At 39.3% G+C, this 27,863-nt stretch overlaps 1 protein-coding gene across 11 annotated transcripts; it reads left to right on the forward strand.

Annotated features, from left to right (window-relative positions):
- Positions 1-27,476, forward strand: prom1b (prominin 1 b). 11 transcript variants are annotated; one of them, XM_084339891.1, is made up of 28 exons: positions 1-690; positions 11,471-11,532; positions 12,903-12,929; positions 13,030-13,235; positions 15,086-15,206; positions 15,299-15,362; positions 15,469-15,558; positions 16,314-16,531; positions 16,635-16,709; positions 16,814-16,877; positions 17,032-17,040; positions 17,187-17,346; positions 17,982-18,134; positions 18,267-18,390; positions 18,557-18,660; positions 18,782-18,866; positions 18,963-19,109; positions 19,441-19,512; positions 20,275-20,367; positions 21,170-21,223; positions 21,547-21,627; positions 21,935-22,003; positions 22,316-22,405; positions 23,578-23,693; positions 24,196-24,261; positions 24,421-24,513; positions 25,656-25,690; positions 25,803-27,476. In XM_084339891.1, the coding sequence occupies exons 1-26, from the start codon at positions 420-422 to the stop codon at positions 24,488-24,490; spliced, it is 2,691 nt and encodes an 896-aa protein (XP_084196017.1). In that variant the 5' UTR covers positions 1-419; the 3' UTR covers positions 24,491-24,513; positions 25,656-25,690; positions 25,803-27,476. The 11 variants fall into 11 exon arrangements, with proteins under 11 accessions (XP_084196017.1, XP_084196013.1, XP_084196019.1 ...); XM_084339894.1 differs by lacking the exon at positions 24,196-24,261 and having other exon boundaries at positions 2-690; XM_084339892.1 differs by lacking the exon at positions 17,032-17,040 and having other exon boundaries at positions 2-690.
- The last annotated feature ends 387 nt before the right edge of the window (positions 27,477-27,863 follow it).

Here is a 27,863-nt window from a genome sequence, read left to right on the forward strand (position 1 = left end):
AGACGCTGACGGTCACGTTATTCTTGGGCTTTACGTGCACGCGAGATTAGCATCCAGCCGTTGAGCGGCAGGGTGAGAGCGAGGACACCGAGATAACAAGCTCATCGTCGGCCGCTGGTCCCCTGAGTCGTCGGAGAGATACCCGGGAAGATGTCTGAGCTGAGTCCGGACCGAGAAACCAGGAGTTGACGGCTGCTAGAGGCTCTACCGGTGGATGTTCAGTTTCAAAGTTTCCCTTCGGACGGTTGTTTCTGAGCTGTGGGGATTAAACCACCGAGAGGGACAGGTGTCCTCTCACGTCAGCAGCGCTTCTCCCCTCTCCATCCCCCCCGCTAGACTGTAGTACGACCGGGGCTCGGAGTTTTAATTTTCTAACTGTTTAATTTTTCTTTTTTGGACAAAGCTGGACTTTCTGAGCCATGTTGTGGACAAGGTGGCTCGTCCTGCTGCTCTGCTGGGGGACCACAAGCAGCGAGCGGCAGGCGGATGAGAGGGAAGGTTTCCCGGCTGAGGTCCGGGCGGACTCCCGCAGACAGCGGTCTCCTCCACCTGTGGAGCCGTTGGACTTTGGGTTTGTCCCGTCGGCGGTTTATGATACCCACGCTTACTACGAACCAGGGGCCGTGGGGATCCTCTTCCACATGGTCCATGCTTTTCTCTACGTTGTTCAACCGAACTACTTTCCCAAAGGTGAGATTATCGTCACCCCCTCCTCCCCCACCCCGGTCCTTATGTCTTCATCTCTTCTGTTTCTTATTCCTCTCACACAGGAACATGGTCGTGATTTACATTTTTTATTCAAGATAAAAGTCATATTTAATAAAACACATTGCTCAAATGTGTATTAAGTTGGCCAGCTAACCGTGAGGCTAACGTAAACTGTGTGTTTGCGTGTGGCTGTAACAGGTGTTACGCTAAATTTTGTGACCCTTCAGATTCAGTGACCTGATTAGGAATTTTAGCTTTATTGTCATTGAAAATGTTATCTAATAGCCACAAATCCTGTTTTTGGATGGCTGTAAACCAACATGTATGAAGATAGGGTCATAATGAAGATGATTATATGATAGAAAATAACGTAGAAAAAATGAAACAAGAGGAAAAATAAAATAAAAGTAAAGAAAATAACGGTACCTGTCTAAGAAGTGACAAAACGACAAATGATGGTGAAAAGCATGAATGAAATTGCATGTTATAAACTGCTAAAAAAATTTACTGACAGGTGTATCTATATTAAAATATGAACATGTTGATATAAACACTGCACAGAAACTGCAACTGAAAAGTATGAATGAGCAACAAATTGGTATGATCTGTATTAAGGGGTCCATCACGCTGTGAGAAGGAGATGGTTTTGGGTGTATTGTAATACTGCATGATGCCAGTGTCCAATGCCAATGTCATTATGAGTTTGGGATAGTCAAACAGCCAAAACAGTGACCAGTAGTATATAAGTCTGCTGTAAACCACTAATACCTCATCAGTTTTCTGCAGAGGCTATAAAACTAAATCTGAACGTAAATGGCTCCAAACCTGGGGGTTGAGACTAGGGCTGCACAAAACATTTTTTAATTGTCAAATAATCTGTCGATTATTTTCTTAATAAATTGATAGTTAATTGGTCTGTACAATGTAAAAAAAAATGGCGATCAGTGTTTCCCAAAGGCCAACATGACATCCTCAAATGTAATGTTTGACTGCAACCCAAAGATATTCAGTTGAACTGTCAGAAAGGAGTGAAGAAACCTGATAAAATTCACGTTTAATAAACTGTAATCAGAGAATTTTTCATCATTAAGAAATTGTTCAAACCAATTAATGAATTATCAAAATACTTGGCGATTAATTTAGTTGTTGACAACTTATCGGTGAATCATTGCAGCTCACTCATATTGTTAGAAGTCTTTGATGAGTCTGGAAATATCTTCTGAACAGCAACAGTGTTGTTAAAGGACCTTCCGGGTTCTTCAAAGATCACCAGGTATTTCTTTTTTCCAAAAGAAAGGGGGTAGTAGAGGTAATACAGAAGTAAAGAAACCAGAAAATATTCACATTGAAAAGGATGGAATCAGAGAATTTTAACTTTTTTTCGCTTGAACCTCCTCAAACTAGTTGGCTATCCATTTAATAATTGATAACCTACCGATCACCTTTTGCAGCTTTTATTGAGACCCAAGATAAAAATGAGTGGGTAATAGATAAAAATGTTTATTTTTCTTGTCTTTTTTTCCTCAAATTTGAGATATTTTGTAAAAAAGTTTGGTATTTTCAGATCTTCAGACCTAAAAAAATGCTTCAATGGAGGCAATCTTAGAAGGAAAACGAATAACCTTAACCATAACCGTCACAATAATTCATCAAGGTTGAAATCCATATTGCCTCACAAACTCTGACTGACCTGTTTTACCCCACAAACTAAATAACAAAGTCCAAAAAATGTTGAAAATCTCAAAGAGACCGCTGCAGCAGGAATTATTTGCACACTGCTGCAGTATCTGTCTTCTCTCTTCAAGTCTAAATCTGTACCACATCACAGCTGACTTCACACATGACTTCCAAAAAACACTCCCCAAGTGGCTGCCCCTAATTAAAATGCTGCTAGGTCAAAAGAGCATGTGCACAGGGGGACTACATGCATTGGTGGCATGTGCTTGTTGAGCCCATAAACCAATATTATGAGCAGATTAGTGGGATCAATAACTATCATAGCTCATAAGTGATCCTCTCAGGGCCTGTGCTTTAACATAATTGAGGTGATTATAAGGTGATCAGGTTTGAGACATTATATACATAGCGAATGTTGTTAGCTTGGCTCCCTGCGGTGTAGTGTAGTAACCCAGTCATGGATATAGAGCTACAACCAGCTACAGTGGTTTGTTTTTGTGCTACATGTCCAACTATGAGTGGTCACGTTGGAGGATGACATAGTGCAATAGGATTGAAGGTTTTAAGATGCTGCCATTTTGGTGTCCAGGGTTAGGTCCGCTGGCTGGTTAATCAATTAGCAGATCAGCGATTAGGGGAGGCTTTCTCTGTCACCTGCATCACCGCATAATACCTTAATCCACTGCACCATATGCTGCTACTGCCAGGGACTTTTCAGAATGATTCACTGTCACACACGCACAGGTAGAGACCACCTGGATGTCAGGTCACACACTCCCACATCACATATAGGCAAACATATTCATATTGCTTAAGTGATCAACACATACCTCAACGTTAGGTATAACACTGTTTATAGCTGTTTATTCAAGAGAATGAGATTTGGCAGGTTAAGCTGAACGTGATTCTGCCTACCCTGCCAAGTCCTCCTCAGAGCCACAAACGGGTTGATAATTTTACACACAAGTAAGTTAAGTTGGCGGCAGCAGATTCAAGGAAACTTAAATCGGCAAAACAAAGTCTCATCATTTATTTAGCATTATGCTCATCAATTAGAACCCAAAATTGTATTCAGTGTGTACTAAGTCATGCTTGAGCAAAAACCTAAAGAAGTCAAGTTAAAAATATTACTTGTGAAAAGTAAAAGTGAAAGTTACTCATATGAATAGTACTTGTACTTCGGTAAATGTCTTCAAGTAACTAATATTAAATGTACTTTAATTATCAAAAGATAAAAAGATAAGAGATATACTATATACTAGTGGTCGACCAATATGTTTTTTTCAGGGCCGAAACCGATCATTAGAAATCAAGTGGACTGAAAAACGATATTCGGGATCAATATTTATTTGCAGCGTAGAGTCAAAATTTTGAACAACAAGTACAAGTACAATTTACTCAAGTACTGCTCTTAGGTACCATTTGAGATATTTCACTTGAGTATTTCCTTTTTCTGCTACTTTATGCTTCCTCTCCACTACATTTTGTTTATTATTTTATTATTTTATTTTAAAGGCTATCAATTGTGACATGTTACCAATCAGATATTGTTGTAGGCCGGACATTGCGTAGGAGGATGTTGCATCAGAGACAAAGTAGCACATTTTTAAATTTGTTTATTTTATCAGCAATCTGACAGAAAAATCTCAAATACCGAAAATCGGAAAATGCTGAATATCGGCCCTAAAAATTGGCCAGGGCCCATAATCGATCTACCACTGCTGTGTACTATGGGTCGACTGATTATCGGATGTGATGTTCAGAATTTTTCCGATTATCAGAATCAGCCATATTTTATCCAATTGCAGATAAAGCAAATTAATTGAAATATGTGCTACTTTGACTCTGAATCAGCATGCAGTCTACTCAAGTAAAATACAAGCACCTCAAGTACTTGGGTTAATGTACTTAGTTACCTTCCATCGCTGGTATATGTAGCATGCCTGTATGCACTTTTATGTGTATAGGTCGACAAATATTTACTCTCTTTTCCATGATAACAAAAGCTAAGCCTGTTTAGGAATGTAAGTTCAAACTGCCTACACAGACATACAGACTCACTCAGTTGCCTGTAGTACTTGTTGTCTTGTAATGGTTAACTTGGTAAGTGTAGCCTTTTCGAAAAATTTCAAGCTGTTGTACTGGTTTTATTGAGATCTGTACATCCTTGCTGATAAATGACCCAATCGGCAGGTTTTTATTTGTATTTGTCAGATCAGTTGTTGATAAACATGTGGTTTAACATTCTGACTATGATATGCTGTCTATACACTGTGACTTATGGGCAATAGTAATTTAATAATATGTTGGAAAAATAAAACCTTAAAATCAACCAGGGTCATTTAGAAAAAGAGGAGACAGTACAAAGAACAGTGTAACATAACATTAACCACCACAGAAAACAGGTTTTGGACATATTGTAGGTGAGAACTGAAAGCATTTAATATTAAACAATATTCTGTCTAATGAAAAGAGATCTTCACTCATAGAAACACCATTTATATGACTACAAATCCATACATGCTCCCCAAGCTGCTTCCCCGGTTGGATGAAAAATTAAACACATACGTACAGGCTCAAAGTAAGATAAAGGTAGTTTCCTCTATAATTCTTATTAAAATAGCTGTTTCTTTTAATATATGTATGTAGATTATTTGTATTGGAATTTTCTGAGGATCACAGATAGACTCCATCCTATCATCAAGAATCAGCTATGTGCCTGTGTATATTTTTAATTGTATTTCATTGTTTTGCTTTTTTTGAAATTTTCTTTCTCTTGAAGTGTTGCTAACTGAGAGGCACCCAACAGAAGGAAACAGGGAAAAATGCATCATTAAACTGTACAAAAGTGTTGTCATATCAGCTTTGATACAATACCTTTAACAGTATCAATAATTTATATAATACAGCAGAAAGACTGTATTTAAGATTAAATGTGACACTTTCATAGAAACTAGTGCAAATAGCTCATTACATATTCAGAAGCGATTCGTATTGATATGTTGATATTTTTGACCAGGCTACTGTACAAAAGTTTTGCAAAAGGACCACTGAGCAAGCATGAAGATAAATACTAATGAGTAAGATAATAAGACAATTAGTTCAATTTAATTAAGGTTTTACTGATGAGGGTTGTTTCTCTCCCAATGTTGTTTCTCCACTGAAAGAGTTTGGGGAAAAATAGAGGCTTGTGTGCTACATAAGCTCATCTGATCTCAGTAGAAAATGCTTTAGATCAATATTTAGGTTAGAGCTGGGGTTAGGTCATGGGCAGCTTTTGCAGAGGTGACTCGTTGGAGTCAGGCTAAGGTTGAGTTGTAAATCTCAAATGAATGTTAGGGAGGTGGAGGATTGGTTGAGTTGCTTTGTCAGATCATGTGTCTAAGGTTGATCAATCGCACAGAAATTAAACATCTAAAACTGTGGCACAAACTATCCAAAAATGTTATAAATGTAATGAATTTTTCAGGTTTCCAGTAGACCTGCTTAAATTTGAGTGTCAACAGAAAACTACAGAAGTGATAATGAGTGCTAAAGTCAGCACTGGTTCTTGACGGGGTGGCACTTTTCCTCCTCTGGGCTCATTCATCCCTCTTTACAAATCTGTGTGTAGGTTGCTTCTATGGTGAAGAAACATTTTGGACTCTCTCGCCATGAGCAGGCAGTGTCTTATCCCTCTGATACACACAGGGTAGATTAGAGGATTAGCATCCACAGGGCTAATGCTAACACTGTGCAGCTACCACTGCTACAGATGGCACTGTCGCACACACACACACACACATATGTGCAAACACATACAGGCATGCACACATACACACATGTACTGAAAGTGGGTCATAGTCCTGGTATTTGTCTGTTTGCCTTAATTACTTGTTTATCAGGAAGCAAATGTCTTAAATGAGATCACACTCAAGAGAAACCCAAGTTAGTTGTCTGACAAGGATATTTAAGACTCTAGCTCTATCTCCAAAAAGTCTAGTTTATCATGAATGGTTATCAAGAATCTGCCCAAACAAAGTAGAGAAGGAGCCCTGAGCTTCTGTATAAGACTTTGTACATCTTACATTTCACCTACCATTCATCTTTCATGCACTTATGTCTATGTGTATTAATAAAATAATTTATCCTTTCCAAGCAGGGATCTTTCAGTGTTTTATCTTACAATGTTAAACTGGACAGTATAAACTCATGGTGTATGTTTAAGAGCTGAAACAAGACACACATTGATAAATTACACAATGTTATTTTTATTTGCATACACATAAGATTGCATAAAATCCAGATAATAAAAACATAAGAGATGTGTACAGAGGTCAAGAAGCTATCAGCCTTATACAAAGGATTTCCCCTCCCTTACAGAAAAAAGGACTATCATAAAAATGAATATAACGTAATTTGGGAATATGCAACCAGAAACTAAATGACAACAAGAAGCACACATGATGAGCAGAAATACTTACCAATTATAGACAATGATGCATAAAAACACAGAAATGCATAAAAAAGATCAGTTAAATGTTTAAGCAATTTCTTGATGATAAAACGACAAAGTTTCACTGCATTTGCTGCATCTTAGGGTTTTCACTATTTTCTGATATTATAATATCAAATATAATAGACCCAAACCCTAAACCCCTCAGTAATCAAGGAAATAATTATTTAATAATACAAAATAACTGCTAACTGTTGCAGTGTCTTGTTTGTCTTTATATATATGTTTTCTTGTGGGTAGTGTCTAAAGAAGTGTCTGGTGCAATTGGGGGAAAAAAGACAGACCACATAATCCTCTTAGTTGTTTTTGCTTCAGCTCACAGTGTCACTTTCTTAAGCTCCTTGCCAAGAAAATACATACTATACTTACAGTCTTGTGTAATACTGAGAAATCCATACTGTTCTGTTTGTATTATTTAAAGTAACAGAACGTAAGTGCTACACAACTGTGCTTTGGCAACCCTGACACGACTTATGTCGTAACAACTTTTGAACTGCAGCCCACAACGACAATTCCTAAATGTCGTGGCTTGTAGTAAAACCTGTAGTAAAGCAGTAACCATCCATTGTCTTTTAAATTTTAGAGCAACAATCTCACTTTTTCCCCCCATTGTTTTATAAAAAAACATTTCAGTCAAGACCATGTCTTTCCATATGCTGCCTCATGGTTACTTAGGCAGTTGTTCCATAGCTGGGAATCAGCACCCCTCCCTAGAAGTCACAAGATAAATCTGAGAGGCCACAAAAATAGTTAACAGCAAAGGAAATAGAACATGTTTCTAGTTTTTTAGTGGGTTTTCCTGGATAGTTCTACCTATTCATGTCTCAGAAATTCCTTAAATAACACAGCTAATGCAGTTTAATTTTATTTAATTTTTTTTAATTTTTAATTTTCAGTACTGTAGTTTGTAAGCATAACTGTCTAATTATATCTTTATTAACCAGTAACTCTACCATCGTCACACTATTCCCCTGACTGTCTTCAGTTTTCTTTTGTTTATTTTCACTGAATGTAATCTTAATTTGTTCCCCAGTAGGGTAGCTGGGATTTAGCTTGCTTCCTTCAAAGGGAGTTCAAAGTGTAAGGTCAGTTCAACTGTCCAGGGAGCTAGAGAGACTCTAAACACTGACAGAGACTGATAGACATGGTTTGCGAACCCTTGTCATCACTTCCACCGAATTTCTGCTTTCTTTTTAGTTAAGAACAACAGTTTGGATAATTACAAGATAAACATTGTGGATATATAAAAATAAAGGTGAAGAATTGGCTAATCCATGATTAACCGTGTCAGGGAGTCTATGCAAGTGACTATGTGTTTGTGGATGTGTCACCGAGAGCGTCACTTTACTTTAAATGAGGTGTATAGTGTCAAAAGTAGAGGTGGTTGTTGGGTTGCGTAAGGCTTCGTTCACACCACCCAGTAATCTCTCAGAGCAGGTCAGCGTAGAGGATTGTGGTTGCCTATATTTACATGTTGCAGTAAGAGGGTTGTAATTTCTGACATGTAAATATCACAACAACTAATTAACAGTAGTGTCCGATGCTTGTTGACATTGTTTAGTCTTACAGTGGCTTACATGGACCTGTTTGTGTTCACCTCACCTAGTTTAACTGAAGTAAAACATTAATAGATCCAGCTGTGATTCTTTAAAGTCCTTTGGTTATGAAAGAATCAAGAGACACACACACAAATGTTCACTAACTACAATGATAATAAAAAAGTTGGTTTATCAAAGGTAGTTCTTCACATCAGACACCAAAAACTCGAAAAATGTCACATTTTCCTTGCAGAAAATGTTCTTGTGGGTTGGTAAAAAAATCAGTTCCGCTCCCTGATTTAGCAGTGGACACATTTAGTTCAAGTGAGGCAGTGGTCTCTTCATCCTTTCGGGTCTCATTCTGATGGTTGTTTATCCCCCCTCTTCCTTTCGTTTGCAGTAGCTACCTCTTATACTGGGTCACTGAACTAAGCTGTCTAAGCTTAACTGCCCTCCGTGGCTAATGCTAACTAAGTAGCTGAGCAACAGCAGGTGGCATCGACACAACGCAGATGTTCTCATATGCTGCATCTGCAGAGTTAACAGAGGTCGACGTCGTCACCCTACATGACACTCTGAGGTTTCCTGCACGTGAACCGGTTTGATAAAAACTAGCTAGCAGAGATCTGAGAAGAGTAAGGCAGCCGCCGTCGCTACCTCTCGGCCCGAGGAGGACGATGGTGTTGAGAGGATTATCCATATGGTCACAAAAGATATCCAGAATCTCAGCTCCTTTTACTAACCAGAAAGGCTTTACTTTCACGTGTTTACTTTCACAAATTGCCAAAACTTTAAAGTGTAAACTGCAAAGCTCACGTGATTTAGAGGCAGTAGATTTACAGCCAATCACTAAGAAAAACATGATTAAAATCTGGATAAATTAATAAATTAATTAAAAAATATTTATTACCTGCCTGGTTTTCTGAGCAAAAGAGGATTTAACAGTTATTCCAGAGGAACGAGGTGCACCTCACCTTCCCTCCGCCATTTTGAAGTCATGATGCCATATCTCAAAATGACAAAAAGATTGGGACATGGTACTCCAACTTAAATGGTAAAAATGGCTTCCAAATATCTATCCACTATATCACTATTCATGAAAGGGTTCAATTATATCTTGATATTTTTAGGTTTAATCCCTATTAATGAATAAATCTCAATATTTTGAAATCTCCTCAAAATTACTTCCTAAATGCGAGGACCCGGATATCAATACTGCACCAAAAATGTAGGGGTGACTATTGGTACTGTCACAACATGTTGACACAACAAGATTTTTGATAAATAATCATCAGTAATGTGGTTGTAATGACTAATAGGGTAAAGGCAAGTATTAGCACAAGTAGAACAGTCTGTTCAGCTGAAACCAGGAAAAGACAACACTTACTCCATACCACAACATAACAATATCCAAAATCTATGACAATAGTGTAATTTCACGAATTCAATAGTGATATAATCCCCAGCCCTAATAGGCAGTAAGCGTACTTTAATTCATCTAATTTACTAGAATATTTTAAAAGTGAGAAAACAGAAAACAAATCTGTTGTCATTAGATTTCAGTTACATGTGCTTTCTCACCTTACATGAGGCTCAGCAGGTGTGCAAGCAGAAGGCAGAACAGACACAGAGTGGTTATGTGTGTCTGTGTGTGTATTTATGTGTGTATGTTCACGTGTGTGTCAGCTGTGTCAGCATCCACATGCTAAACTGGCATCCATCTGCTTGTCGTGTGCAGTGGCACCTACTGTACCTATCTGATCTACTGCATGCTCTCATATACTGTATCTAATAAAACTGGTTAAGGTGCATAAGGTGCAGTAATATATTTCTTTTAGCGGTAAGGGAGTAATATAACGCGTTAATTAATAATAATAATATTAATATAGGCTATGTGTGTTTAATATAACCGAGCCTTTAAGTTCTTTGTTAATTTTCTATGTGACTGAAATGAGCCGTATTTTGTAGGCCTAACGATGAAGCCTAATCCTCCGAGCGCACTTTAATTTACATTCTTGAATCACATATGTCCATGCAATCCTTGTTCTGTGGACTAAAATAAGAAGGCATAGAAAAAGAGATTTTTGTCTTGTCATGTCATTAAAGGCTCCATTATAGAAGGTATAGGTCTATTGTGTGTCATATGACTAAGCCTACAATTAAAAATATTTATTCCTATCTCATAATATATCAGACTTTGAACCTTTGTCTGCCTGCTCATCCCTGTGTCCAAGGCCATTTGTTTATTTAAAAAGACATTTGGCCATTTTGTTGAAAGTAACTAAAAAGTAGTGTAATAAGTAATGTATTACTCTATGCAGACAGTAATATTGTAGCGTAATATATTACTTCAAAATAAAGGTAAATAGTAATATGCAATATATTACATTTTCAAAGTAACTTGCCCAACACTGAGTACAAGTACCTCACAATTTTGCAGTACTTAGTTACATTCTATGATCTATAGATTTACTCATTTGTATGTAATGTGTTTTATCTGTTTACTGTACATGTTTTAAAATAAACATACTGTATGTAACATGTTTGTGTTTGTGTGCATGTCTGTGTGTGTGTGCGTGTGTGTGTGTGTGTGTGTGTGTGTGTGTGTGTGTGCGCGCGCGTGTGTGTGTGTGTGTGTGTGTGTGTGTGTGTGTGTGCGCGCGTGTGTGTTTGTGTGAGGGAATCGGTGTTTACCTGCTGAGTAACAGCATGTGTGAGTCACCATCCAGGTAGGCTTAGTGTTGGCTGACCTATATAAACACACAGACAGCTGGACAGAACCTTAGTCCTCATTGGCTGTCCGGAACGCTTCCGCGGGACACACAGCTGTCAGTTACATGAGGAAATACATTCACAGTACTGTCATCGGAAATTAAAAAATGAATCCGCGTAATCTGTGTTGTCTGCTCTTGAACAGATACAGATAAAAGGATTTTTCACAACAGCGTAGTATGCTGACTGTTGCACAAGTGACAATAATTCTACGGGACATCACTGTGGATTGAAAGACTTGTGTGTTTTGGTTCTTACCTGTCTGTTTTGTGTTTTTCAGATCTGATTGTTAGAGTGATTCAGCAAAACATGGGGGGAATCAAAATAGAAGAATGGAGAAAGGTACGTTGATTGAAGTGATAATCGAGCTAAACTTGACATTCTCATTGCAATGTTATGATACTCTACCCAGTAGTGATAAACTTATTTATTGATTTAACAACTGTGAAAGATTATGTTCTAAAATAAATGGACCTTTTAAATAAAGAAATTGTATTATTATCATATTTTCTTTTGCCTGATAGTGTGTATCATTTGAAAGAAAGAAAGCAGGAAAAAGATTAATGAAATATAATATGTAAAGCTTTATTGCAATATTAAAGCTGGGGTTGGTAAGAATGGAGAAACCAGCGAGAGCAAGCTGGATTTTGAAAGTATCCAACTGAAAAAACGTCCCACCCCCTCCCTTCAGGCCTCCCTCAAAAAAAGCAACCCCTCCAAAACACACGAAGGCGCACTTCCTGACTACACCGACTGCCATGTAGCTCTCGCAGGCCAGCTGGGAGATGTGTATGAACAACTGCTTTGCTACGTTCAACAAGCTCTCTCATTATTTATGTATTTATTAGTCAAATAAATACAGAAATAAGGAACTCCTTAAATGCCAAGATCATATGAACACAACTCACTACTGTGGGTGTGTGCTTCCTGCTAACATTACTGGGTTTAGTCGCTGAATAAGAAACTGTCACTGCTGCGGCTGCTCATTGAGCGCACACCTATCATCGCTAACCATGCCCAACCACCTCCTGTCTCATTCACATGTAAGAAAACCCCTCACCTTATCATCATGAACGTAAACAACAAACATGGCTATTGTTGGTACTCACTGCTGTCAAGCTAGCATTGTAACACATTTGGCTGCACTTTCTCTTTCACTCTAGTCTGCAACTAGTTCACTAATAGCTATAGCAATATATCAGCCTGGCCTTGTGAAAGACTCATGAGACACAATGTGTTCATGGGCAGTTCAGAGGAAGACATCATGATCTTAATTGCCAATACATACAGTAATCCACAAGGGTTCAGAAAGGGGCACATAACAAATCTTATGAAATCATCCATCTTTGCTCACTACATCTTAGTCTTTCTTACCCTCAGTTGTGCATAAACTGCAAGTTAGGAACTTCTTTTTTTCCCTTGTTGATTGCTGTCAGGATGTTCAGAAATTATTTTTACCAATATAACAAAAAATGCCTCTAAAGTAATTTACCAACCCAAGCTTTAAGTATCTCAAACTTTGTAAACAGTAAGAATCACTTAGATCATATCATGGTTCCCTTTATAGTAATTTTTTCTTCCTTTTTCTTCCTTCTTCTCTTGGCTGTCACATTGACCCTGCTTTGTTTCTCTTTTTTTACCTCTTGCTTTGGCTTTGTGTGTCTGGGTGTTTTTCCTGCATGCTTTGGTGTGCCCTTGCTGTGGGGAATCAGCCAGAAAATGTGGTCCTGCTACTACAGGTAAATTCATCTTAACAGTGTGCTGACATCTCACATGATAAACACTACAGTGTCACCATTGAGGGGGGATGATGATTGTCTGAATCCTGTCCTCTCGCAGTGGATCTACTACGAAGCAGGATTCCTCATATGTGGGACCATCGGTATCGTGTTCGTGGTGCTCACCCCCATCATAGGCATGTGTTTCTGTGTGTGCCGATGCTGTGAGAACTGCGGAGGGGAGATGCACCAGAGACAGAGGAAGAACTTCGACTGTCAGAGAGGTTTCTACACAGCCTCGCTCATCGCCACCTCCATCTTCATCATGTGAGTCGTCAGCATCTTCTCGTTTATCATCACTATGAGGATTGTTGTGTGAGATTCTGTTACTGTGCTGGTCTTACAAAAAGTTACCTCATCATGGATATATTTTCAGATGTAGCGAAGCATGTCTTGCCAAGATCCCAAAGCAACCAGTACAAACTTTTTCAGCTTTTTATCTGACATATTCTCCATTAGAAGTGACTATATTAGCGAGGGTGGTGATTGAGAAAACCCTTTAAAACCTGCTGTATCACGTATATCTGCAATCCTGAGTCTTGTGGTTTCCCCTTTGAATCACAAATACAGACTACTGTTACCTGGTGGTATTTCCTCTCATGACTTTGCAGTGTGTTTAAGTGCAACCCAGTTGGCCGAGACACAGGCAATGTGAGGCAACCTATTCTTTGATGTCGGTTAGGTGTGCCTGGGCATTGAGTTCCCCTTTAACCACATCTGCTCACACTCAGACTGGAGGATTCATGCAGTTTACCTGCTGAGGAGGAGACAGGTGCTCAGTCAGAGAAATAGGATCCAAACTCTGCAGGACAGTTAGGTGTTACTGATATCACTTGGCTGGCTGTGAGAGGCCTCTCTGCATGAATGAGTGCTTTCACATCACAAACACGCATGCTCACGCACGCACAAACACACATATGCACATATGCATACAGTACATAAAGCACTTTGTGGCCATTCGGAGATGTGGAGATATTATGTGATCAGGGTTTTGTTATTATGATTCTTATATAAGCCCTCACACAGAAGATTCTTTCTTTTTCTTCTTCTATTGAGAGTCAGTCAAATCTTTGTTTCAGGCTGAGCAGAGTAAAAGAGATCAGTTATCAGGCAGGTAAATGAAATACGGTGAAAAGGGGTAAAACAAACCAATTTCAGGAATAACACTAAAGTGTCACTGCAATAATGAACAAAAACACAGCTGTAAGTTTGTATGTCATCATCTCGGTACCTAGACTTCATTACTCTTTTCAAAACAGTGAATTTTGACAGCATGATCCATCCTACTTTATTACTTCACTACAGTAAGTAGTACACTAAATGCACAGTATCTCTTATAGACAAACTTGAGGTAAAACTTTAAAAGTCATTTTCGCTGTTAAATCTTTTCTTATCACACAGGAGGTGGATCGTAGAGAAAGAAAGATGCCTTACAACAGAATTTGAAGGTAGCAAGGAAGTGAGATGGGATTTTAGAAAAGTGGCTAAAAGTTTGTTACATTCATTGTGATTGTACAAGACGCACAGTCGAGTCTTTGCATGGCTCTGATGCAGCATGAAATCTGCAAATTAATTAGTAAATTAGGTTATCAGATAAATTTTTATAAATTTTATAAAGTAGCAGGAAACAGAAATACTCAAGTAAAGTACTAATACCTCAAAATTCTACTGAAGTACGGTAGTTGAGTAACTGTACTTAGTTGCATTCCATCCCGGGTTCTTGCACATCAGAAAGTGTTATTAAAAGGCATGTAGGATCAAAAGCTCTCTCATCACTCAATCACAGTGAGGATTGAAACATTGTTAAAAATATATATATATCAGTACAAATGATTGGCAGTGTGCAGTGTGTTCACAGCGACTCCTCTACCTGATTACACTCATCCAAAAGGAAAACAGAGAGAGATAGGCAGAGAAAGCTCTCTCATGTTTTGAGACTTCAAAATCCACATTTTAAGAAAATGTAGCTGATAAATGTGATTTTCAGTGCACATGTGTCTGAACCCTCAGTGGTGACTTGGGAAGCCCATGTTAATGTTACCATGCTGCCCTCTGGTGGTGAATACTGCTCATTGTGTTTCTTCACTTCACTGACCCTGTGTATGTGTGTGTTTCAGTGTGGGAGTTCTGATTGCCTATGCTGCGAACCATAATGTCAGCCTTCAGATCAAGAGCACTCGACGGCTCATTAACACCAACATGAGAGACATGAAGACATTTGCTAACAACACACCTGCGGTATGCACACACACATTCCCATGTAAAAGACATACACACTAAAATTCATGCTGTGCACCGCTCTGATGTGCAATGTGTGTTTTCTGTTGCAGCAAATTGAATACCTGACAGCCCAGTACACCACAGCAAAGAATAAAGTCCTGTCAGAGCTCGACAGTAAGTTGAACTCAGACTGTTTACATAATGTACTTGTCTAATGTCTCCCACTTTGTTTGCCTGTGGCTTCCTGTGTATTGTCTGATCTTTCCGTGTGTCCGGACAGACATTGGACCTTTGCTGGGTGGGAGGATCCACAGTCAGCTCGAGAAAGAGGTGGTTCCCTCACTGGACACTGCGCTGCGTATGGCAGGAGGTAACATACGTCATCATGCTATCTTTATATTACCCCCAGTTTGGTTTAACAAGCTGAGACATACTGTAGTATGTAGGGATGATAATATTTATTTCACAGGATTATTTCAAGAATAAACCATTTTGGTTACATTTACTTGTTTTTATTATGTGTCTCAATACTTTTGTCATGTTGAATGTTACAACAAGCTGAAATTGTGAAGCACTCCCTATTTTGCTGCACCGAAAATCAAATTGCAACGTATATCTGATCCTTATCTCTGTGAACTGTTTCCACATTTATAGAGCTATGCTACATGCTTCCTATTTACAGTCAGCTTCCTCCCTTGTAGTTTTATCACTCAGTGCTGGTATGTCTTTTAATGCCACATCCTCACCATTTTTTCAACTTTCCTTTTTCCTCTCTGATTCCTTAACATTTCCTTTTACTTAAAGCAAAAGTTGAGAGTTCCATCAAAGGTAATTACAGCTGATCTGGGTTCAGTGTTTCAGTGCTCGTGACTGGGTGTCAGTGGATCCCTGGTGTGACAAATACTATAGATCCTGATCCTGAATCACTGTTATGCCCTGTAAAGAGTCTTGTTGGACTGTGGTCGGTGTGATCATTGTAAGCTGTGTTGTGGTTACCTGAATTGTGAATGTATATTAACATAAATCCCATATGACACACCAGGTTAAGAATACAAAACAACACACTAGTGTAGATTTTGTTTAAAAAAAAGTCAAAAGCTAACTGCTCACTACTGTCTCCTGTAGCCATGCGGGAGACCAAAGAGGCCCTGGAGAACGTCAGCTCCTCCTTGGAGGTTCTTCAGGAAGGGACGGGGAAACTTCAGGCCAGTCTATCAGAGGAGCGGGCGTCTCTGTCCAACACCCTGTCAGACCCCGCCTGCACTAATGGAGCTGTCTCTCACACCTGTAACACCATCCGCTCCACGCTGTCCCAGCTGGGAATCAACTCTGACTACTCCAAGGTAGCAAAAAACTCAAGATAGTCTGACTCATGAAGTGGGAATCAGAGCCTGAAAATGATAAAAAGCAAGAATTTTAATATCCCTTTTTTTCTCTTTCTGTCAGCTCCCAGATGTCAGTCATGCCTTGGCCAATGTCAACACCGTCCTGAAAACAGACCTCAGCAACATTGTACAAAAGGTGAGTCTCTGTCTCCAGCTCATCATCATCTTTCTTTCTCAACCATCATATTAATACAAACACACCCTGATTAAACCCTTTTCTCTCTTACTGTCCTTCTCCAGGGTTACACATCCTTTAATGACACACCAAAACTGGTTAAAGAACAAACTAAAAACATTGTCTCAGGTACACAAGTGTGTGTTTACTGTATGTTTTTATTTTTAGTTGACCTACAAATTAAGCTGTTTTCCTTTCCTCTTTACAAAGTCGACTGTAGTATTTCACTTTCATATTTCTTCTTCTCTCATGTTCTGCATACTTGTGAATGATGAAACTACAGCTCTACCGCGTAAGTCTTGCTTCATCCCTTTTCACTTTCTGTTAGACCCCCCCTTCTCTTTTTTGTCCTCTCTGACAGGCCACCTAGTTGATATAGAAAAAAATGGAATTATTCATGTTGCTTTCTGATTTTTTTGTTTGTCTTTTTCTTTGTAGGAGTAAAAGGCATGCTGGATAAGATTGGCATAGAGATCATTGGCTTCTCCAAGATGTTCCCAGTGGAGGCCTCGCTGGCCAATTTCACTATTTTCCTGAATGATGGACAGAAAAATATCGAGTCTTTTTACCCACAGATTGACCAGATGGATTTCTACAGGTACGTGCATGTGTTGTTTGTCTGCCTACACGTATTAATCAGGTTGTCAGAACAAAAATCTGTTGCATTATGGGAACATACTTGCTATCTGGGGTCCAAAAATTTCCACCACCAAGATCAAATAATTAGTTTATGGTTAAGACTTCTATGAATCTACAGCTTCCCTCCGCTTTATGGAGTTTTATAGTAAATTCCAGTATTGTTTAGCTGTTCAGCCCACAATTTCACTGTTCTGCTTCAGCAATTAAGATCTAAAAGCCCACTTTATACTATCTGCTAAGCACCAAACAGCAGACAGACACAGTTTGCAACTAGCTGGTGAACACAGTGGAGCATTTAGCTACTAAAGAAGCAGATATTTCTCTCAGAAGTTAGTGGATACCAAAGAACAGAGCTAAAAGAGTGAATATTGGATTCATCAAGTGGCCAGAAACATGACTCATAACGTAAGCTAATATTGCTCTATAACGGCTATCGTTATGTCACTTGTGTTCAAAAAGTGGCAGAAAACAGTCAGTTATTGCGGTAAAAATTGAAATTATGACAAGGTTATGGTTCGGGTAAGAATGTGAATTAATACAAAATTCTCACAAATGACAACAGTGAGTGTGTTTGTGTGTGTGTTTGTGCCGCAGGTGGATTGGCTGTGTGGCAGTGCTCTGCATGGTCGTTCTGGTTCTGGCCTTCAACATCCTCGGACTGCTGTGTGGCACCTGCGGCTACGACAAACAAGCTACACCAACAACGCGAGGATGCCTTTCGAACACCGGCGGCAACTTGCTAATGGCGTACGTTCCCATGTCAACAGTCTAACACTTGTAGTAAATAGGGAGTGATTTCAGGTAAAAATGAAGGCTGGAAACATAGACTGCAAGATAACAGATGTTTCTGTATGTTGTTTCTGTCTCTTGCTCTTCCAGTGGGGTGGGCTTCTCTTTCATCTTTGCCTGGATCCTGATGATCATCGTGACCGCCTTGTTTGTTGTTGGCGGCAACGTGGAGAAGCTGGTGTGTGAACCGCTGGCTAACAGACAGCTGTTCAAGGTACAGAATACAAGCTCTCTCCCCCCCCGAATCATCTTATAGTCTTTACTCTCCTCTCTGCCTCTCTGCGTTTTTCTCGGCGAGAGTTCTATCTGAGCAGGATATTGGTACAAAACAAACAACACTGTAGCTCTGTGCTGATGAATATGCATGTGTGTGTGTGCAGATCATAGACACGCCATACCTAGTTCATCCCGCCAAGAAGAACTTCCTTCCTGGGATGCTGTTTCAGAATCCAAACATTGACTTGACTTTGGGAAGCATGTACAGGTAATGTGCAGATTTGCAGATTGTTTCCTTTATTTCCCTAAATTCTTTACACTTTTTTTTAATGTTTGGAATAAAGAACAATACATTTTAAAGATTAAACCATACTGAATCTGTGTCACAGGGAGTGTTATGAGAACAACGGTCTGTACCATGCTCTGCAGCTGGAGACCATGTTCAACATCAACTCATTCCTCAACAGAACTGTGGTAAGTGTGAGTTTCCTGTGTAGGAATTGATGATAAAAAAAAAAGATTAATGACTGCCTGGTAATTGTGAGTTTTACAATGCGTGTTTCACAACAGTACAACAGGGATCTGGCCAAAGTGTTTGACAGCGTGCAGGTCGACCTGCAGGACATCACACTGCTGGAGCAGGCCGGCAGAGACAACCTCATCAACTTCGCCAACTCTGGAGTCGGACAGATCGACTATGAAGCCTACTTGACTGAGGTAATGTGTGTGTGTACAGTACTGATAACACATTGTGTGGACTAAAAGCTCCCCAGAGTAAACTTATGGGCTTATTTTAGTCAAAGTTAAGTTAAGCCTCGAGGAATTGATCTAAGTTAATATAATGTCCCCGCAGGTGACAAATAGAGACAGTGTTGTTCCCTTCGAATGGGATTGTCGCTCCTTTATTTAAAAGTTATTATAACAAACTCAGATATCAGGGTTAGGTCTGAAATGTTTCTTTTTGAGATTCCAATGTAGAAAAAGATATTTTAATAATTTATAATCCTAATACTCCCAGTGACGTTTACTGTTTGTTTTGTTGTTTTAGGTCAATAAGGGAGTCACAGTCGTGGATCTCCTGTCCTTCTCTAGTGACCTGGAGGCTCAGGCCGACCAACTGGTGAGTGTCATCTTTATTTTACCAACAAATTACAGCAACAACAGGATCACCTTTATCATTCAAATACCAATTCCTATAACACACAGTCTTATAGGATTTGCTTTGGATTAACTGAGGGTTTAGAGGATAACCACGCTGCAGAAAGCCATGCCTGTTGCACTTAAAGTACATTGAGTTGACTAAGAACTTGACTTAGATGAAGTATATTTGTCAGCTGCAGGAATCCATTCAGGTTTAACTTATGCAGCTAAAGTACTGCCAACTTCCTAATTTCCCTTCAGATTGTTCATAAGACTGGTAATAACTTGGATCATTTGACTCAAGAGGTTTTTGTGTTTTTCTTGTTGGTTTGTGTCTCTGTGCTCATTTAAATTCGTACTGGATTACAGGTTTAGGACTGCTGGAATGTGATATACAGTCAGACAGACAGCCCCTCTGGAAAATTATTTCGCTTTACCCTCGGTGATCCTGCCTGTCGGTCGGAACAAGCCGCCCATTCAACTTGAACACACGCACACATTTATGGCACATGCATAGTACATAGAGCAGGAAGTGTGTAATTTAAAGGCACATGGGACATGGCACAGAAGGATTAGTGTGTGTCTGTATATCTAAGGAAGGAAAGAATAATAAATCATTGAGTCAATAATCATTAACCAATTATCTTAAAGATTTTAATCGTCTAATGTAAGTTATTGTAACAACTTAATGACATGTAACTGGAATAAACTGCTGTTTTCTTTGTACTTTGTTTGTTTACAGCCACGTGGTGCTCTGGAGAACGCACTGAAAGGACACGCAAGCAGTATCAGACAGATTCACAGAGAGCAGGTGGTTCCTATGGAGCAAGCAATGGTAATTACATCCTAGACACCTAAACAACAAACACACAAGAAAATACACACAAACCCTCTTCTGTTTCCTAAAAAACCCTTTTTTCTGTCGAAAAAGTAAATGAACATACAGTTTATTACTTAAAGATACTCAACTAATTAATAACAGGAACAATTTCATAGATCATCTTAAAGCAAAGAACATTTTCTAATTTGGTTTTCTCAGATTTGCTCATAACATTTTAAGGCTTATTGTAACAGCTGATATGGATAATTGCATATAACACTGTATGCAATGCAATGGACATAATAGTGTATCTAATTTCTAGCACAAAAAAACAAAAAACGCATTTAAAGTTGAAATATAGGACAATCACTGCTACTAGATATCACACTGGAGTACCAGCATCTTGGAGCACATCAATTGTGTGGTCTGTTTGCTTAATAAAGTTGTTGTTGTTTTTTAAAGTGGTATTTGAACACACACTGGGAAAGAAAAGCAGATCTAACCATGAAATCAGTCAGCGCTGATCAAATATGAATCAAGATTCTGAATGCTGAAGACATAACGTTGGTAAACGTGTCTTTATTAGCTGCTACCTTAAACTTTCCTTGTGTTTTCTTTTTCTTTTGTCATATGTTGACAGAAATATGTCAGAGCGCGGGTAAGCCTCTGTTGATATACAGCAACGTGACAGTGTGTGTGTGTTTGTCGTAGCAGTGTTGTTAATGTTATGACAGTGTTGACGTGATGGGATAGTTCTTGATGAGTATTTCAATGTGCATTTATGCTTTGTTTGGTAACACTTTGTCTTCTCACACAGAGTACGCTGAGTCAGAGTATCAAGCTACTGCAGAGGACGTCCAACGACCTGCCGGTGAGGAAACAAACGGACAAAAACACTCAAGTTCAACAGCACTGATATACTGTTACACTATAGCAGTTTATACAGACAGTTTATTTTACTTATAGATAAAGACAAGAAAAATCAACAAGACTTGAAGCATTGTAAGACGTATTGGAAGGTCATGACTTATTCCATGTCTTTTCCACACCTAGCAGCTTTCTATCTGAAACACCTTTATGAACCGCTGACCTCCACATGTGCTCTGATCAACTGGAGGGAACCATCATATAAATAAACTCTACTAAACAGCTATCTTTGTGTGATAAGTACAAATGAATCTCTCTCTCTTTTAGGTCAAGGTCACGAATATCCTGAGTGCCATCGATGCAGCAGAGTACCTCATCACTCACAACGCCTCTCATGTGGTGAAACAGGTAAATATAACAACAAGCAGATTTATATGAGCAACACAGTCTGTCACTAACTCTGCACATACTGTACAGATAAGTCGTCTTCATATTTATGTCTTGCCACATTTGTTGCTTCAGACCAGTCAATCAGATGAGATGAGTAACTTGCGTAGAACAGCACTACAATGGCAAAATATTAATGTGGTCTTATTTGATACTTTGGTGTGAATATAAGCATCTTTAGAGAGAAAACTAAGACAGTTTGACCAGGTCACTCATCCCTTACAGACTGCACATTGACTAACATGTTGTCTTCTTTGTTGTTTTATAGGAAACAAAAGGCTACATACAGAGCTTGGTGGGATACTTTAAACAGTACACAGACTGGGTGAAAAACTCGGTGAGTATACTACCTATGACACAATATATAATTCACTGGCTTAAATTATATTAAGGCTTAAGTCAAGCATAATTAAGATCATGAATGTTTTGAAGCTTTAGAAGAAGCCGCTTTAATTTAAATCTGAAGTCAGTAATATGAAGGAGAGATCAGTCAGCAGGAACTGAACTGCACATAAGTGAAGTGAATCTTTCCACTGGTGCACACAGCAGCTTCTGGTTTTACAGTTGACGTCACTCATACATACACTGTAATCTATACTTTAAGGTCTTTCCGGTGATTATACCGTATGTGTGTATTTCTCCCCTACAGTTGACTGCAGAGGTGGCCCAGTGTAAACCCATCAGTAACATTGTGGACAGCATGGAGATAGTGGCATGCAGCTTCGTGCTGGATTCGGTGGTAAGACACCAGAACACTGTCATTATCTGTGTGTGTGTGTGTGTGTGTTAGGCCGCTGAGGTGCACTGATTCGTTTCACAGCTGTATGTACAGTACATCATGTTCCCCACATGGACAGTATTTGGTTTTCAACTAGAAACATAAACGGCTCTTTGACAGTTCGAGGGAGCTCTGGGTTTTTGGGAGCGATGAAGACTGTGGAGTCAATCGGCCACACGCGTGAGAACAGTATGTTCTCAAGTCTCCGACACACACACACACACACACACACACACACACACACACACACACTGAGATGAGATAGAGGCTGTTTTGAGACAGGGTGGGGAGTTACATACACATAGATTCCTCACTGTTTTCACTTCAGCTCTGAGGAGCTATAAAGTCTCATATTTACATATCAGCTATATATCATGCACATTAGTTTATGAGTTTAATGAGAGCTCCAACAAGCCACAGACTGTGGTCAATATAAACAGAAAATTTATATACATGTGAGTGCTCCAGCAGAGTCTGCAGACAGTGTGCATGTGCTGCATGTGTGCTCACGTGTTTGTATTTATATGTTCTGCCCTATTAAGGCCTGTTAATGTGTACTTTTCTTGTGCATCCATGTGTATGTGCCTTTGTGTGAAATCTGTAACGCTGCAACTGATGGTTATTTTAAATATCATTTCACCTAAAAGTCCAGTGTGTAGGATTTGGGGAGATTTATAAGCAGAAAGGAATATAGTGTTCAAAATAAGTTTTAATTATCTTAAAAATGTGTACTTTATACTTGTGCTTCAATACTTTTCAAAGTAAAATATTGTACCTTCTTACTGTCCTACTTCTTTCATCTGACAAATGTAGTTACTTTATTGATTTAACATACAGCAGAAAACATGATAAGTAAATAAATTATGATGCTTATTATAGCACTAAAGATCTATTATGGAGATATCATAATATCAATTTTTTTACAAGTACCAGTTGTCATCTCTACAACATTGTCACAGTTGATATCAGTCGTAGCATTTATGAACTTCTTTTGAGGAGATTTCCAAATGTTGGGTTATATTTTATGTTTTACAATATAGCGTAGAGGTTTATTTTGAGGCTATATCACACGGCCCTGTTCAAAGGTTTTCTGGAAAAAAGTGTAAGAAAGTTCCTGTAAATGTTTTTTCCAGAACACGTTCTGGTTCGGTCTGGGAGGCTGCTGTATCCTTCTGATCCCCAGCATCATCTTCTCCATCAAACTGGCCAAGTATTTCAGAAGGATGGACACGGAGGACGTCTTTGAAGAGTGAGTGCAAACACATGTCTTCTGCTCAAACTTTATAGCTACAGACAGACATGTTGTTAGTTTTGCTCTTAGTGTTTCTGAATCTTTTCTGTAGATCAAAAGGAAATTAATCAATCCTCTTCTTTCCTTCTCTCTGTCACCTTTTCCTTTTTCGTGGTCTCGCCTCATATTTTCTCCTCCTGTTTTTTTTCCGTTCTCGCTCCAGCTACTCTTATCCGTGGCTTGTTTCACTTTGATGTATGTCTGCTATCAACGCTTCCTTTCATACTCTTCTAAGTGCCCATTCCCTCTTTGGTATGGGACATTTTACGGCTTTGGATCGTCTTCATACGTTTTCATCAGAAATCACATACATGTCCTTTCTCCCTCTGCATGGATCTTCATTTCATCATCTCCTCTCTTTCGACTTCATTTCCGTCGCCCTCTTTGGATCACTCCTTCCATTTCAACGGAGTCTTCCCGTTCTCTTTCTCACCTGTCCACCCTCGCTCTTGTGTTGCAGTATGGGTAATACAGGTAATCATGGTGAACAGGTGTGCGATATCCATGGAGACCTCGCTGTGGTCAGGTATGGCAGTGTCTCTGCTAGCTTGCATGCCGCGGTCTTAATTGGTGGAGGGGTAATTTTGTCTGTACGACTGAGAGTTAGTTGAAACATTTTCTCTTGTTTGTAAGAATCCCCATTATGTATGTAAGTACATGTGTGTGTCTGTGCGTGTACACGTAGCTCTCCCTATGACGACACTCTGACCCGGTTCCCTCGGGCCTCTGCTCCCCCGAGCTACTCCGTCTGGTGACCCAAAGGAACCTTGTCGATGAGGTACTGATCGCCGCTTAACACTTTCCACTAACCCTCATCTAACAACGTCAACACACAACTAAAACCACCTGAGAACCAGCAGACATTTGATCATCATCAGTCCGACTTCATCCCGGAGATTTTTATCCTCTTTCTATTTTTTTTCTTCTATATTTATTCTTCATCTTTCATCCATCACCGCGGTCTCTTTTAACCACAGATGAAAATTTTCTTTGTGAGTTGGATGCAGCTGAAGACTCAAGTCAGTGGAAGTCAGATATGACTGACTGACTGATTATTGTTTGTCCTTGAATGTTGTTGACATTTAGGAGACGTCCTGTAGGGCAAAGACGTGCTATTGCATGCTATTGTGTAAACTGAAGTGATGTCGTAGTATGTATGTTGGAAATTGAGCTTATAAACAACGATAAAACATGCACAAAAATATATAAATATAGAGCTAGACCTTTATTTTATTTTAGTTTTTTGGGATGATCTGTAACATTTACTCTAACCTAGCTCGCATGCTGTTTCCTAACTGCATGTTCAGTGGGTGACTAGTGTTGATGGGCTGTGTCTTGCGGTTGGTTTGTAAAACAAACGACCAGGGGCGGAACTGAAACGGTTGATGTGAGCCGTAGTGTTCCTGGTAAACACACCGACCTCTTTGGCAGGCAGAGCAGGCAGGCCAGGAGGCTGCGGGCTGGACCAGCGGCCAGCCTGTCCACTCTGCCTAGGCCGTATCAGAACCGCAAGAATAACCAGAGCTGTACTATGAGTCAACAGTTTAGGTCAAGTGTAGGGAACGCAACCAAAAACGGCAACAATTCAGAGGCAGAGAAGGATTTGCAAGAAAAGCAGTGGGATCCATAGTAACAAGACTCGTATCTTTCATGTAGAAAGTTTTGGCCCTGAAATATTTTTTTAATCCTTTGACCTCCTTGTACATCTGCAGATTTTTACACTAGCTTTTCACAATTTGACAGTTTTGAGAACCTAATGTGTTGAATTTTAAGTCAGGCTAAAAAAGGTTGCTGTATTTATACTTGCCTTAGACTCAATTTATTATAATTAACAAACTGAGTTTTCTGAAAATAACTACTTCTGTAGGTCTTCCCAATAAAGTAGCTGATGCATTTATGTCATTTTTTGTTTTTCCACAGCGGACAAGAGAGCTGGAACTGATATTTCCCTCATGGTAAGTGCTCATCTGTCTACTCCTCTCTTTATCTTAGTTCAGGAATAATAAAAAAACTTAAAATTGCTTGATGATTGCAGGTTTTTTCTGACATGGCCTTTGTCTGTTCTAGGACCACTGGACTTTCCAGCTTTCATTTCCAGGTCTTGAAACATTTCCAAGAACCAAAGGGAAGAACAACAACAATCAGGAACTGTGCGGTGAGGCCGTCCTTCCTCCCAGTACTCTGACAAGCCATTTGACAAGGACTCCTGATGCCAGCCAACTGTAATTTATCAAGTGTTCTCTCGTACACACCAGCGTCCAGTCACAGCAGTACCACAGCAGTCTTTTAGTGAGTCATAATATACATAATCAACTATCAGAGCGATGATTCTGCATAGCTAGTTTTACCTGTAGAGAATACATTTGTTGGTACTTACATTATCAGTTTTAACTTGGTGACACAAGTGTACATTTTTTACGCTTTCAAAACTTTTGAAAGTTTTATATATTTTTGTTAATGTTGGTTTTATAACATGTAAGTAGTCTTTTTTTTTAGCTGTAGCTCTTTCTTTTCTTTTCTTTTCTTTTCTTTTCTTTTCTTTTCTTTGTGAATATTTGTAATATAGCCTGCATCGTTTTGGCTCAAAACATTGCATCGACCAGGGAATTAGGGAAAAAGTTTAACATTTTGGTTAGTAAGCTTTTTAAATTTCTTACCCAGAGTTAGAAAAGAAGATACCCTACTCGTGTTTTTGTTACATAACAGCAGCCTGTTAGCTTCATTTAGCATAAAGAGAAAGATAAATAAGGAATGTAGCAAGCGTCTACAACCATGCTAGCAGTGCTGCATTGAGGTAAATGCTAACTTGAGCATGCTAACCATTATTACAATGCTAACATGTTGATGGTTAGCAGGTACAATCAAACCAAACAAAATAATTCCCAAATAAAACTAACCAAACAAAAGTTTAGCCCCCTTAGTTACTGTTGCTAGGTCGGACCAGCTTGACCATAAGAAACATTGCAACGTTGGTCCCGTTTAGCCGGGTGCAGCAGTGTTTAATAGATAGTAGTTTCAAGAAGCCGACAGCAAGGACTACAGTATGCGTTGGGAAGAAATATTCACAACATTATTTTTATAATCACGGCAAAACGACACAAATTGAGGCCATGTAATTCCAATCTCATCAAAAAGTTTACATAAAACTACATAGCAGTCGACAAAGAGCCTAGCCACTAGCATGGCTGGAAATGTGAATTTCTGAGGCATTTCTGTTATTTTTTTTATACAGACTAAACAAACAAGATATAATTTATTTGTTTCCTGCAGTTTTCAGTCTCTGATCTTCTCAGCTAACTCTCAGCTAGAAAACGAAAAGTTCTATTTCCCAAAATGTCAAGCTATTCCTTTAAACACTGATGGAGGAAACTTATCTAAATTATTTAAAAAATGGAGACATGAAGAGATGAGTCCAGAGTTTATCTTGGTCCGTTGTTACTACAGCAGGCGAAGTGTTACCAGCTATTCAACACACACACACAAGCTACGTACACACACCCTAACATGGCTCTGAAACAGCTAACAAACAAAATATTGTGTCTTAGGCATTTCTCGCCAGACCATTAGTGAGTTAGTTGCTTGTGGTGTCAGAGGTTGTCTTTGTTCTTTGCCATCCTGTGGTTGAAGAAATAAATCTCCCAGAAGCCTCTGTGGCGTCAGAGGAAGATACACAGAAAAAAATTATAATGCAGCTGGAGTGTGTGGTGAGGGTGCAAATCTGTGAATAAAAACTTAAGACCATTAAGTGTCTGCTTTGCTTTTCTTTCATAAAATAAAGGACGGCATGAAGAGGAACACATCTGATGGTGTACAGTATGCGAAGCAAATGTTCAGACATCCACCCCCGAAGCAACTCAGCCCGTCTTGCCAAAAAACACAGGAGCGCAGAGCACATTCATGTAACATATGCAGAGCTGAATCAAGCGCACACAGCAGCTGAAAAGGTTCAGGTCTGTTCGGGGGGGGATGGACAGGTCTGAAGGGAGCGGTGGGGGGCTTGGCAGCGGTTGAGGTGGCGTGACGCTGTTGCATCCTATCAGAGGAGGACTACACTAACTTAATTTAGGAGAACATCTGTTCCAGACAACGTAGTGTACACACCCTTCACGTTTACTTTGCATTCCCAGT

Source organism: Pagrus pagrus, assembly GCF_965226575.1.
Source record: "Pagrus pagrus genome assembly, chromosome: 2".
Classification (NCBI taxonomy): Eukaryota; Metazoa; Chordata; class Actinopteri; order Spariformes; family Sparidae; genus Pagrus; species Pagrus pagrus.

What these genes read in the sequence shown, in the direction of transcription:
- prom1b (XM_084339887.1), top strand. Translation starts at nt 420, where the DNA reads ATGTTGTGGACAAGGTGGCTCGTCCTGCTGCTCTGCTGGGGGACCACA. An exon ending in AGGCTCAGGCCGACCAACTG is followed by an intron (nt 19,513 to 20,274) that starts GTGAGTGTCATC and finishes GTTTGTTTACAG; the next exon opens with CCACGTGGTGCTCTGGAGAA. An exon ending in CCTCTCATGTGGTGAAACAG is followed by an intron (nt 21,628 to 21,934) that starts GTAAATATAACA and finishes GTTGTTTTATAG; the next exon opens with GAAACAAAAGGCTACATACA.